We start from the raw sequence: 13998 nt of genomic DNA on the forward strand, positions 1-13998 counted from the left end.
TATCCGGCAGTGTACAGATGCAAGGATGCTGATGGTTACACCCTTGTGCAATAAAGAGGGTGATGAATCACAAGACACGATACAACAGATGATCATTTGTTTCACTAATTTATCTAAACAAAGCATTTTGTAGAGCGGGCCCCAACCCCTAAGCTACGCACTGGTACCGGTGGGTGAGTCATTTGGCGCCGGGCCGCGAGACTTGACGCTCAGGTGTGAAATTCATGGTTTTCAGGGTTTTTAGCGTTATTTTTTTAAATCATTTTTTATCTTTAACTCGGTTTCCCTGGGCCTTTTCCTGTGTGTTATAAATAAATCTTCTTTTCTTTTTTTAGTACCGGTACAGGTTTTATTTTGTTGTACTTATCCGAGACACCTTAAAGGCCGGTCCGTGAAAATATTGTCGGACATAAACCGGTCCGTGGCGCAAAAAATGTTGCGGACCGACAACTGTAATCTCCACATTTGGACTTTTTTCTCATTTGTTTTAGTTAACGTGGCCCTAATACTCTGTCGTCCTTTACAAACATAAGCTCTACTGATGTGTTCTTTTTTTGAAGAGGCTTTCTCCTGAAAGTCCTTCAAACAAGCCATAACTGTTCAGTCTTTTTCTAATTGTGTTGTCTTGAATCTCAACATTTCACATGCTAACTGAGGCCTGTAGAGTGAGATGGAGCTCCTGAGTTGTTTTTACAGTTTCTCTGAGCACTGCACCGTCTGAGCTTAAGGCAAACTTGCTGGGATGGCCACTCCTGTAAGACTGTGGCATTTATTTATTGATTTTTTTGACACAGCTGAATGTTTCAGACCAGTAAACTGGCAAAACTTCAGCTTTTATATCACAACTATTCAAGTGCATTTAATTACCAACACCTGGCTGCTATGCACTCGCTTAGTTCCTACGTAAGTTTTTCACAAAACTCTAAATGCATGTGTTGTGTTTAATCATCCTTTCAATTCAATTCAGTTTTATTCATATCGAGCCAAATGACAACAACAGTTGCCTCAAAGCGCTTTTTTCTCAATGAAATCCACAGAGAAAATTTTTTAATCATTTCATTCAGTTTTATTACAAACAAAACAAAAAAAGAAAGAAAGAAAGAAAAAAAAAAACGAGGAGATGCGTCATCATTGAAATGTTTTCACTGCCATTCATCATTTGATCGGCACCATCTACATACACAGTGACACAAGATACCCAGAAATCAACACAAAGTTTTGGAAAGAGGACAAAGTAAAAACAGAAAAAATGAACTAAGTGCTTGATTTGATGTAACATTTTAGTTCAGGGGTTGCAAAACATTTGTAAAATGGACTCTGACTACTTCCTGGGAAGAGTTAAATGTATGGGATAAATGAACTCTTAGCTACCATGATGTTTTTTGTTTGTTTTTTGGCTTTTTAACGTAAAAGAGAGGATGTTGTAGGATTAACAGCTTGACATCAGGTTCTTAATTCATTTTAATGACTTTACATTTCTTTATTAAGGCTTTTTTTTTAAATGATGCGGTATATTAAGTGGAATTTTTCAGGATAACTGTATTTTTCCTAAAGTTAGATAGTATGCATTTTCATTTTGCTCATAGAAGCATTTAGGGTTACACGTCCCGTTTTCTATACATGTACGTCATTTGCAAGCCCCAAATCTAAAATGGAAGCGAGGGGGGAGGAAAAAAAAAGTTTTCATGTAATATATCTACTTCTGAAGTTAGCTCAACTTCTTCGTTTACAGTCTTTCGTAATCATCGGACAAACATGGCGAAGAGGTGCCCCGTGTGTCGCACATACTGTGTTGTTTTTCATAGTTTCTTGTTACAAAAAAATGTCTCTTTTGGTAGAAGCTCTTTCTCAAATAGCAACGGCGAGAACAACAGCAACATCGACAACAACAATACTCATAATCGCGAGAGTAAAAACACAAGAGAACACGAATGAGCTGTTTAAATATGTAAATTACTGTATATCACAGGATTTTGTAGAAAGAAAAAAGAAACTTGGAAATGAAAAAAATACAGAAAAAAAAGGGTTGATCGAAGGGGGGAAGGGGGCACGGGGAGGGAAGGAAAGGAGGGAGGAGTGCTGAGGGTGGTCGATAGGATTTAATAACACTGACTTGCTTATGAAAGGTTATAAACATTCATAGGAGGTTTCTGAAAACCCTTTTTCTGGAACAAACCCCCCAAATACCTCAAAGCTCTGTACATAAACTAGGAACGAGGGGAAGCGGGATGGCGTGTCGGGAAATACTTTGTGGTCAGACGAGTCCTGAATATATGCATCATACCTTTCTGCGTGTGTTTTATCGGAACATGTACCATCGAAACAAAGTGAAGGTTAAAAAAAACAAAACAAAAAATGAAAGAAGAAGAAGCTGGAGCTGTGCTTGGAGCTGCTTGGACTGAGACATCGGAGATTCAGCCTTTCTCTGAGAGTTAGAAACAGTATTAAAACGACTGTAGGCACAGCTTGACGTATATATATATTTTTCTTCCTTTCTCACGAGACAGCATTATTGTGATTAGAGCATGCTTCAGGAGGGTGGGTGGGGGGGGGGGCAGATGGAGTGCAATGGCAGAAATGAGTTTAGTTTCACATGCAGCTTCCTGTCGAGGGTTATAGGAGCAGAAGGGGAAGAGGAGGAGGAAGAAGAAGGTTACATGGTCTATTTGAGAAATCTAAAAAGGTTTCTAGGATTGAGGTGGGTTTAGCGTTGTGTTTGCGTGCGTGTGTGTGTTTATGCTTGCATTTGTGTGAGGTTAGAAGCATCCCTAGAGGAGGAGGAGGAGGAGGAGGCCGCTGCGAGGAGGCCGTTTATGAGGAGTATAATGGTTTGAGGCAGACAAGAAAAGGTCACAAGAAGTTTTTTGAGACAAGTTGGACTGCGTTTACTGTCGGTGTGTGTCCATGGACAGTAAGTGCACATGTGCGTGAGTGCTAATGTCCTCTGCGTGTGTGTGTCTGTGTGTGACTTTAGCTTTTTAGGGAGTACCAGCCAGCAGAGTAACATTTTCGAGGACTTCTGCGTGTATGCGTGCGTATGTGTCAAAGAAAGGAACTACAATCACTAGCGGGTCAACGAGTTCACCCTCAGTCAGTCAATTACTTGGTGATGTGGAGCTCAGCGACGCTGGTTTCACCGCCAGAACTTTCTAGGAGAGAAATCAAAGGTATCTTTGCAGCAGACGGGTTTCAGTGTGTGAGTATGAGCGTGTATGCGTGTCTGTGTGGTTTAGTCGTCGATACAGATGACCTCTCCGCTGCGCTGCTCCCGCCGGTTGACTAGCAGCTCTGCTTCCCGCTCCTTCTTTACAGACATGGGAGGCCCGTTCAGCACTGCCGGATGGTGAGGGGGGGGAAGAAAGAGACACGAGTTCAGTTTAAGCAATTCGGCATGAAAAGTCTTTTCTGTGATGGATATATCTGACTTGAAGCCCTGTGCTCGTTCCTAACTCGAAGCAGAAAAAGAAAAGCAGATTCTTGTGTTATTGAAAGTGTCGACAGGTTTTACCTTCAATAAATCACTGTGATTTGGGTTAAAAGTGCATTCTGGATGCAGGGCTGTTGGAGAAAGAGAGCAATATGTCTTTTCGACACAAAAACGGTAAGAGGGCACTGCTCTTCCAAATCATTAAGCGGGGAGTTGTGGTGGGTGCCTCCGAGCCAAGGGAGAAACTTCCACATTATAAACGAAGCGCGCAACGCCAACACCAAAGTGCCAAAAACTGCAGTTCCTGGACTTTCTACGGACAAACTCAACACCATTATAAAGGATGTTTTGGGACTGGCACAGTGCAATGCAATCCACAGTTTTGCTCTCTATGGATGGTTCCCTCTTTATACCAACTGTGAAGTTGGTTTAGGTTTTTATAACTCGTACAAGGCTTTTGAACAAAGGCACTTTAAGGTAAAGACCCTGCTATAATACAGAGAAAACCCCCAGGTAGGTGCTTTCTATAGTTCTCTCGTTGAAAATATGTTGTTGATGTCAGAGTTCAGAGGAGAATGGCCAGACTGCTTTGAGCTGATAGGAAGGCAACCAAACTCAAATGACCACTTGATACAACGAAGGTACAGAGAAGGACACATCTAATGCAACTCCTCTCTACCAAGAACAGGAAACTGAGTCTCAATTTCTGCTGCAACATTCAGATGGTAGGGTCAGAGTTTGGTGTAAACAACATGAAAGCATGCATCCATGGGTCCAGATCGGCCCCGCAGTACCAACTGAGCATCATTTAAACACCAAAATCTGGACCAAAATCTCTGAGGGATGTTTCCAGCACCTTGTTGAAACTGTGCCACAAAGAATTAAAGCAGCTCTGAAGGCTAAAGGGGGGTCCAACCCATTAGGTAAGCTGTACCTAATGATGTGTGGTGAGTGTGAGTGTATTTTGCAATATGGTGTACTTCAAAATGTTACAAACAGCAATTGTCATTCTTCTATTCTAAGTGTGGTTTTTCAATACTTTTAATGAGAAAACTTGCATAATACAGTACATCAATATATCATATTACATATCCAGTATCAAGTTTGTTTACAATATTGACCAAACCTCAGAATGCATAACTATTAACCTGGAGAGAGTGAGGCCAGCAATGAGTAAACACACTTTATCCGCAAGCACGCACACGGTCACACAAGGACACAGATGCACACACACGCATAAAAATTAACTTCTTTGCACAGCTGGCCAGCAAAAGGATCTGTGCTTCCCACATTTGCGCGCCATCATGAATCTGCTCAGGGAGTACGACGGGGAGTTTAGCGCTCCTTTCGAAACAAAGCCAAGAGTGGACCAAAAGAGGTCTGACTCGCGCCACAGGGAAAGATGAAGTGTCATAACACCCCTGTGCAGATCAAAGATGTCATACGAAGTGTACTGAAGTGAAGACGTTTGGTGGGGGTGGAGGCGGGGGGGGGGGGTGGGGGTGGGGGTGTTGAAGCCGTGTGCGTCTGTCTGAAACCAGAGGGGGGGACCACTTATGGGGAAACGTATGGCATTTCTCCAGTGGAGGCCAACAGAGGAGATCAAGAGAATGAGCCAGTAGAGAGTTAGTATGTGGGGCAAGCAAAATCTGATAAGAACCAAAACAAATGGAGGTAAAGACTGGGTGAAAGAGCAGGAGAAATGAAGAGTCGCATAAAAAAAAGAAAAGCTGCAGGAGAGAGAAGACTGTAAAAATAATGAGAAAACACTCTCTCCTGAATGTTTTTACAGCAAATCACAGTACGCCTTAAAAGTCTTCAGTTCATAATCTTTGATGACGGAGTCATCAAATCTGACGGTTGTAACTCTGGTTATTGTTTTTTTTACAAATCAGTACTTAATGAGTGCACCTCGTGGTTGCGCCATGTTCGGACACCAGGGACTCGCAGGAATGAACCAATGCTTGTTGTTTCTGATTTTATCTCGATGAGAACAGCCACACTGCTGGCTGTTTACTCTTCGCTTCCTGCTGGCGCTCTTTCACATTAAAAGCACTCCCACGGCACATATAAGCAGGGAAATCTTTACTGTGAATTAGTCACATGTCCCAAAGTCCTTTCTTTTGTTGTTGTTGTTTTTAATTTTGAGCTTTGGTCGTAAACGCTGGTAGCTGTCGCACTGGTGGACTTTATGTCAGATTTTATAATTGTGAAAATAATCACCGTGAGGTAATGCTGCCAAAAAAGCTAAAAAAAAGGTCGGAAAAGTCACTAAAAACAACCATTAAAGGTAATTAAACGATTAATATCTGAGTCTTTAATTTGGAAAAAGGTCTACCCAACAACAACATTTCAGGTTTCACCTGCTGAAAAATGGATTAAGGACCTGAATGTTACCCTCAAAAACCCACAGCACCTCTTCAGCAGGGCCCAAAAAAAGCATTCAAGGTAAAGAAGGAATGGAGATAAAACAGGAGGAGAAATTCAATGAAGCACTTGTACTATACCAGATAAAGATTCCCTCCGCGATGTCTGCAACAGTGTACATGTCTTTCTGCTGCCAAAGTAACTCTGCAATACTTCACCTCTATCTACTCAAGCTCCTCCCCTTCCCAGCCCCCCCCAGCGTTGTGTGCATGAGAGCATGCACACAACGCTGTAGCTTTACAATAGCAGCAGACAATGTTAGATAGCTTAATTTCAAATTAAGCTGCCACTGATTAGAGTGAAGGTATAAGATAAGATGGCCTTTATTAGTCCCACAGGTGGGAAATTTGTTGACAGCAATCATTCCTAAACTTCCACCATCTTCTCCTCGGCCTGAAACTCTAGACTGAGCTGGATGGAGCATCTGAAATCTAAAAGGCAGTAAAAAACATTCCTGGCCAATATGTCAGTCTGTGTCTCTCCCCTGTAGGTCCTGCCTACTCTTTGATAGAAGTGAATGCTGCCATCTTGGCAAGAAAAGCAGCATTTTTTTCCCCCTCGCTGAAAAGCTTTGCGTGAGTGCATCAATGCCAAAACCTCTCACCAAGAACAACCTTGTGTCTCTAAACTGTCAACTTTACAGGAAGTAAAAAAAGAAGAAAAAACAAAACACAAAAACACGGGCTTGTTTTTTAGAAATCTATAGAGCCCGTCCAACTGAGAGAGAGAAAGAGAGGAAAAGAAAGACGTGCATGTAGCAGGAGGTTCACGATCAACTGAGAATGAGGAATATGCTTCAGCTGGAGGTACAAATCGTAAAAGCGAGCACTGAAACTGTGAGTGGTTTTATTTATAGGCTACAGAAAGGACATCCCCACTCCAGAAAACTGGCAGGAAATAAAGATTATCCCCAAAAAAACCCATCTTGGTAAATTATTCTTTGCGTACCCTTCGTGACCCTGAATCTTTTTCTATTCTCAGTCTTACTAATACCTGAAGCCTGACAAATAATTTCTAAACGTGAGGTGGCTGTGACAAGGAGGTAGAGCGGGTCATCTACTAATGGGAAAGCTGTTGTTTCGATTCCTTGGGCAAAATACTGAACCTCAAGTCGCTCCTGATGTATTCATCAGAGTGTAAATATGTTAGCTACAAAGCACTTAGATGTACGAAAAAGAGGTTGTGTGAATACAAGCAGAGCAGAAAAGTGCTACATAAGAATCAATCCATTGAAATGAATGTGACTGCCATGTTCTCTGACTATTAATACAGACAGCAGCCTAATGTCTACAAACACGTATTTGTTTTAAGATGTAGATTCTTTCCAAGGTAGAAGATATTTGATACAGGCCTTCATTTGTAGTTTGCTTGTCCTCCAGGTTTTAATGATTAACCACATGTGAGCAGGCTTCAGTTGCTCAAAGGCGCAATCTGTGTTAAGATATTATCAGCCGATATTAGCCAATTGACAATCGAACGATATCGGCATTTATAACGGCTGATAAATTAAAAAAAGAAATGGAAGAAACACCCTTTAACCATCATATGAGCATTGACGTTGCATAGTTTTCCCACCAGAGGGCCTTCTGCAACATCCCTTTTGACAATAGGTTTTTGGAAAGCTACAAACAACAACCAGCGGACCTGAGCAGACTTCGGGCAGAGCGTAATTGTATAACTAGTGTGAGGGAAATCTGTTCATGTTTCGTGCGTCTGAAAGAAAAAAAATATCAGCCGATATATCGGATTATTGGATTTTTACATCGCAGACATTAGTATCGGTGTTGGTCCTATATATCGGTCAGGCAACCGGAGGAACATGATTCCTAAAATGCAGTCTCATAAAAATCAGCTTATGACTAATGATAGCTTAGCTTTTTTTATTAGCTTTTAAATGTATCCACTCCTGTAAACATGAAGTCTTGAGCTACAAAGTCGTGAAATTATGGAAAATGTCCCTCAGCAGTGAAGACAGTGGAAGATTACAAATGACTGTAAGTGGACTATTCTGTCATTTTAGCTTTGTTTTGGTGCTCCACCACGATCACTCGCTGCTCCCGAGGATGGGCAGGATGCATATATTGTATTTATTTTCTCTGAAAACAGCTGCCTGCAGCTGGAAACAGTCTTGAGAGCAGTCACTGAACATAAAACAGAGCTAAACCTAAAATAGAGCTAAAATACTCCCGACTGCTGAGCCGGACGATATGTGTGCACTTCACACGTACAACATATTAATGCCATCTATTCTTTAATTTGAAAATACCAATGAGAGCTTCAACTCATAGTTTTGCTTATTTTAGACTGAATTGCAATCAGGATAACAGACTTTAAGGTAAATACTGACTGATCTAAAATGCTTAGCTTATTTTCTTAGAGCAGAAAAACATATTTGAACAAAATACTTTAATATTTCTCAGAGTAAGGTATCGAAAGTCGTACTGACATCAAACAGGCATGTCAAACAGCTGGCACAAATCACACACATTCACACTCATTTCTTAACCTACAGACATGCACGACATTCTCATTGCAGGCCGCACTGCTACCACACTTCTCCGGTCATTAAGTCCTTTAAACTCAAAGGGAAATATCACTCAGTTTTAGCTGAAAGCAATCCAAATTCGTTGCTTTTTCCCTTTAGATACGAGGCAGAATGGTTCATCTCTAGGACGCCACACAGCGCGCACACCAAGCTGGAAAAACGATGACACGGTCCAGAGTGTTTTATTTTCTCAGGGTTCAGGGGACATTTTCCAGCGTGGAATCCATCACGCTGTCACAGCGAGGAAACTCAAAGAACAAAAAGAGAAAAAAACGTCTTCAAAGAGAGTCTCCCTTTTTCCTTCGATGACGGATTACAGTCTTCATCTTTTGGGAAGAGCCGCTCATAAATTATGATTTTTTGTATTTTTCAGTGATTAGGCTTAAAAACAGGAAATGTAAGTACTTCATTAGAGTGATATTCCCCTTCAAGTGACCCCCCCACTCCCCCACCCTCCCCCAAAGAAAACGGGTGCAACTGTAAATATGCTTTCTAATACAGTACATGTCTTAGCTGTCCATCAGATTGGGTTAGAGCTGCCAACCGTTGGACAAAGGCATCGTCTCAGTTTTTACATCTATGCTTCTTGTTTGGACTCAGGAATGCAAGAGAGGGCAAGAGAGTCCATGGGAAGTCGTGTTTTATACTTAGAAAACTTTTTTCTTCTTCTTTTTTTAAACTTTCCCCCCTCGTTTTTGTTATTTTCTTTGCAAGATAATCTCGGTCCACTTTATCTCCCTCACTCTATTTTGAGTTTGGGTTTCATCTGCCTATACTCAGCAGATAAATTCACTTGTTTGCAGGTTTTACAGGTTGTGTGCGAGTTCCAGAGCGTGTAATATATATGCATATCTGAGCGTGTTCGACTGAGAAAGAGAGACGGAGGAGTTGAAGGCTGCGGAGGAATGAGGGAGTACGGGGTCAGATCGAGGGGACAGCCTTGTTCAGTCAGCCGGCGGATGAAAAATTGATCTGGAGGGAAATCTTTTTTTGTCTCAGAGGGAGAAATAGAAGAGCTAAAGAAGTCTGTATAAGGAGGAATTAAAAGAAAAAAAAGATCCTCTTTTGTTGCATTGTTTTTTTTCATTCGGCGTCTAATTTAGAGTTTTTGAAATCCTGTGATTGCATTAACATGCTGCCCCCATCCCACCCCCCTTCCTTTTGGCCAAGGCCTTCAAAGTAAGATTCGTTTGTTCCAGATAAGTACTCTCTCTTTTTGTCTCTGCCCCCACCCCACCCCACCCCCCACCACCCCCCCAGGCATCATTAGTGCTTGATCTCAAGGCCAGATTTTCACCTCTCCCTTTTTATTTTGGACTCACTCCTTATGCGGTTGATTGCTTGTTTTCTTTAGTGGATCAAAGTGCCGCCACTACTTTTCTTTTCACATTTCATGTCCGCTTGTTTTGTTTTTTCTCCTTTTTGCCTCCCATCCTTGTTCAATCCATCCAGCGAGCTTTTCTTCTCCTTTATATCCCTCACATTCCAGCTGTGTCAAAGTGCTCCATCCTTGGATCCTTTTTGGAAACGCTCTCATGCATTCGCTTTCCCGTCTCATTTTTGTTACATTCCACGATTGCTTTTCCATCCAAACGTCGCCCTGTTTTTATTGTTTTTGTGTTCACCTCCCCGCTTTTGCCCCTCAGGGTTTCTTTGGTCGCCCGTTGCGCGGCAGGTTCTCCACCGTGTTGCTGAGGCGGTACTTGACGATGATGCTGTGCACCGTGGATTTAGGCATCCTCAGCTCCTGCCCGATGGCCCCCTCTGACTTTCCGTCCTTCCAAAGGTCCACCACACGCTGCCGCTGCACCACATCGTGCTCCTTGGTCTTCTGGCAAACGCCGGCAGCGGTTGGCCCTCCGGTGGCTCCACCAGCGGCTCCCCCGGTGGCCCCAGCAGCGGCGGCGGCTTCTGTGGGGGCAGACAAGCGGCAGACTGTAGTGGAGGCTCGGAGAGGGGAGAAGGATAATGTGACACTTAACTGGTCCCTGTAGGGATTTGCTCTTTTAGTTTGCCTCCCTCCTCTCTGTGGGGGTCGGAGGTCAGGGAGAGCTACCGAAGCTGGAGTGGTGGAGGGGTGGGGGGAGCTGAGGTTCAGGGTCCTGCTCAAGGACACTTTAGCAGGATAGGTACTTGCAGACACGCGCGCTCCACTCCATCTGTTTAATTTTTATGCTTCTAAAGGATGAAGTTTGGTCTAATGTGTGGGACTCCTTCTAGCACAGATGTGTAGCGTCCTGATGGCAGAAACAGGCTCTCCAGAATGCAACTCGAGTTATTGTGCAAATGCTGACAGACTGCCACGTGTGAGACAGCACCAAACAATCCTTCATCAGAGCATTGTTACATTTTGTTGCGGGGTTCACAGAGTGCAGCTAAAGTAGTAGATGTGCACTTAGAGCGCCACAGCCCGAGTATTTTTGGACATGTTTTGTGTACTCAAGTGTGGGAGCTTCTCTTGGGGAAGTGTGCTGTTAATGGAGGGGGTCGCAGAATCAGAGAATTGTTATTTTAACTCCGTCCATTCCTACCGCTCACTCCCCCCCACCCCCCTTTTGGGCTCAATCTAAAAAGGTCACGATGCAGCGCAACCCCAATCAAGACCGTAAATGTGGTCTCATTTGCTGCATGCTTGTGCCCCGCTGCGGTGCTCGACACTGCAGCCCCCAGGCCCACGCTCAGCTTCAGCTGCAGTCTCGCCACAAAAAGGCCCCCGGTGAGCAAAAAAGAAAAAAAAACCCACGGAGCAACACAGCACGCGTGTGACTATTTCTGAAACAGCCGGTGCTCGGCCCAGCCCTCTGCCAGTTCACAAGTCACAACACGAGGTTTACACAACCAAACTCGTGCGGCTTTGGTCCCTCTCAAAATACCTTGGTACAAAGTCCGAATGTTTTCTTGGCACGGCCCGAACCCAGACAGCCTGAGCATAATGACATTTTCAGAGATAGGCCCTGGCTCTCGAAAACGCAATGCTTTTGACAGATGTCTCAGTCTGCAATTACAAAAAAAAAAATCAAGATACACCAAGTGAGAGGGGCAGGAGAAGCTTTTGGAGAGAGAGAGAGAAAGCTGGCTATTGCGGTTTTTAGAGCTAAAGCTATTGGGGAATATCAGGTTTTACCAGTTATCTCTGCCACATCGCCGCTATCTAAACATCTCCGAACACGAATGCACATGCAGAGCAGAGAGTGCGTCTGGAGAGCACATGCTGTTACCAAACTAATTACGAGAAAATACATGCTGGAAAAGCTGCCAGCGAGCCCTGACAGACTGCAGACGAGGAGAGCCGGACAAGAAGTCAAAACAAAATAGAGTTTTCTTTTTCTCTGCTTTTTTAATTCTTAAGCCCTTAACTCAATAAGTAATAAGAGCCAAAGCAGGACCTAACAAGAGAAAATAAACAGGCTCCTGGGGCAGGTTTGATAGCGCTCCGGCTGTGCTTTATCGTTGCACAATGTGTCATTAGATCCCATAAGTGCTGAGTCGAGTATTGAGGTTTCGAGGCCGGACATGTTAAGAGATGAGAACGCCTTAATATAGCAGCGCAGCACGCTCGTGTTTGATTTGGGTAATGTCTATTTCAGGTGTCTATCTGGCAGCCACATCAGAAAGCTCTGCTGCAGATGGTTTTTTTCCGATACAGACTCCTTTCTGGATTTTTAAGGTTTCACAACTGAAGCTGCTTAGGGGTGGGGGGTGGTGGGGATAAAGTGACTGTTCAGAGTGCCTAAAAGGGCGCTGCTTTAGAAGCCATCAGGTAGCTCTTTCAGTCACACGACACGGCATTAAAATGAAACCCAAGACTCGAGCAATGATCAGAAATCTACGCGTAATGCAAAGACATCCTGAAATACCCGATTCCCCAGGCACGCTCATTTCAGCGAGGCCTCTGCAATATTTTTCCATTTTCTTTTGCCTAATGTTTTTCCACAACAACATAACCATATATAGCTGGAATTCCTCAAATGACATCTTTAAAAATAGGAGCAGCATTTTGGACCGGTTTTGTCCATCAACGGCGCAAGTTGCCAAGTAATCAAGTTCTGATCTCTGCGGCCAGATTTGCGCTTCTCCGTCGGGGTGTCTCGGAGGCCGGAGTTGGCGCGCACCCTTTCAAATATGAAGCTATAAAAAGTGTGACCGGTGAGATTTGTCTGCTTCTGTTTTCTCACAGGTTTCTGTTGCCAGAGCAGATGGTATAAAAACAAGGAGGACATTAAACAGTGAAAATTAATGGCTCAGTTATGCTAGAGAAAAAAATATGACAGTAACCTCCTTGAGCCTAGGAAAAGTCAGCGGTTGCCCGGTGATTGGCTCTAACTTTTTTTCACATCTGGAAACTCGTTAGAAGTAGAATCAACTACCAACAGACTAACCTCAGGGCAACAACTTTCAATTGCAAGGCGATTGCACAGGATGCCTGGTTGGAGGCAACCTGTCTCTAAACAACTGCAGTCTGACTCAGACAGATTGGAGGTTTGCCAGCAAGACGTCAACCTGAGTCAGTCTCGTGTGCAACGCATCTCTTTGCAATAGGGGACTTGACTCAATGCATCTGCATAGTACTTATATTCCTATATAAAAGAAAGCCTTTCTGAGCACCTGTGATATTTTACAGTTAAACTGCTGTTCTGCAGTAACTGTGTCACTATCTGTGGAGAAATTTCTGAATTTCTCTTTGGATGTCAGTAGTTAATATGAGTATGCAGACTGCAACACATTTGCAATGTTCACTGTTTTCATTGTTAATTATCATATTATCACAAACAGTTGAATGTAATTGTCAACTTAATCCAATTTAATCACAAACCAATGCAAACTGATTTGGTTTTCTTACTGTTTTATTGCTGCCTGACTCACTAAAGTCGCTCTGAGGATAGCAACTGACTGCAAGTAGCCAAAGCCCAGGACCCCATCTTCGAAGCAGCTATTTGAAAGGCAACAAGACTGAAAGCAATTACAATCATTCATTCTCCAACCACTGTTTGCCTCAGTGTGACTGTTGCGTAAGGACTAAACCCAGTTAGTGATGCAGTTTAGCAAAAATAAGAATGCTAAAAACTGTTGCAGCAGATTCTGAGATTTCCCCACTAGTAATCAGTAGCATGGGTAGAGCATTTCCCATAATGCAACACAGTACCATCATTTCATTATACCCTTCATGCCTGGTTAATTACTATAGCTTTCAAGAACTCTTGAAAGCACTTTCTCTTTGCTTTCTATTTTGAAGCGAGCTGAGACTAAATGATAGTTGTCTGTCACGCTGATCGCTGTGTCAGATTAGCTGATCACAGAGGCATAAAATCTTGCCTCTTTATGACTGACAGACATGACAGACTGCAGCCCGCTGAGTCACGCTTGTCATCCATCAAAACATGTGTGTAAAGAGGTGCTAGCTTGTAATTTCCAGGATAGCAAGGAAAGGAAAAGGAACAGAAGATGGCAGCTGAAGCAGTCATTATAATATTGAGTTCTGACCACACCGGCAACATAATTCCTCTTTTGCATTGTCATGATTACAGCTGTACAGAGCTCAGCGGTAGAAAAAAATATCTCGACAGCTGGAAAAAGCAATCTGAACCGAAGGGAACCGTCG

At 43.1% G+C, this 13998-nt stretch overlaps 1 protein-coding gene across 7 annotated transcripts in view; it reads right to left on the bottom strand.

The window, feature by feature from the left end:
* Window positions 1-1050: 1050 nt before the first annotated feature.
* Window positions 1051-13998, bottom strand: part of chd3 (chromodomain helicase DNA binding protein 3) — a 61934-nt gene continuing 48986 nt past the window's right edge. For 6 of the 7 annotated variants that reach the window (XM_039609665.1, XM_039609664.1, XM_039609667.1 and 3 more), the window contains one exon: window positions 8870-10310. In XM_039609665.1, the coding sequence (XP_039465599.1) occupies window positions 10042-10310 (269 nt within the window). In that variant the 3' untranslated portion in view covers window positions 8870-10041. Of the gene's footprint in view, window positions 3334-8869; window positions 10311-13998 lie in introns of those variants that run through there. The other variant, XM_039609669.1, reaches the window with a different exon arrangement.

Source organism: Oreochromis aureus, linkage group 3 (genome assembly GCF_013358895.1).
Source record: "Oreochromis aureus strain Israel breed Guangdong linkage group 3, ZZ_aureus, whole genome shotgun sequence".
Taxonomy (NCBI): Eukaryota; Metazoa; Chordata; class Actinopteri; order Cichliformes; family Cichlidae; genus Oreochromis; species Oreochromis aureus.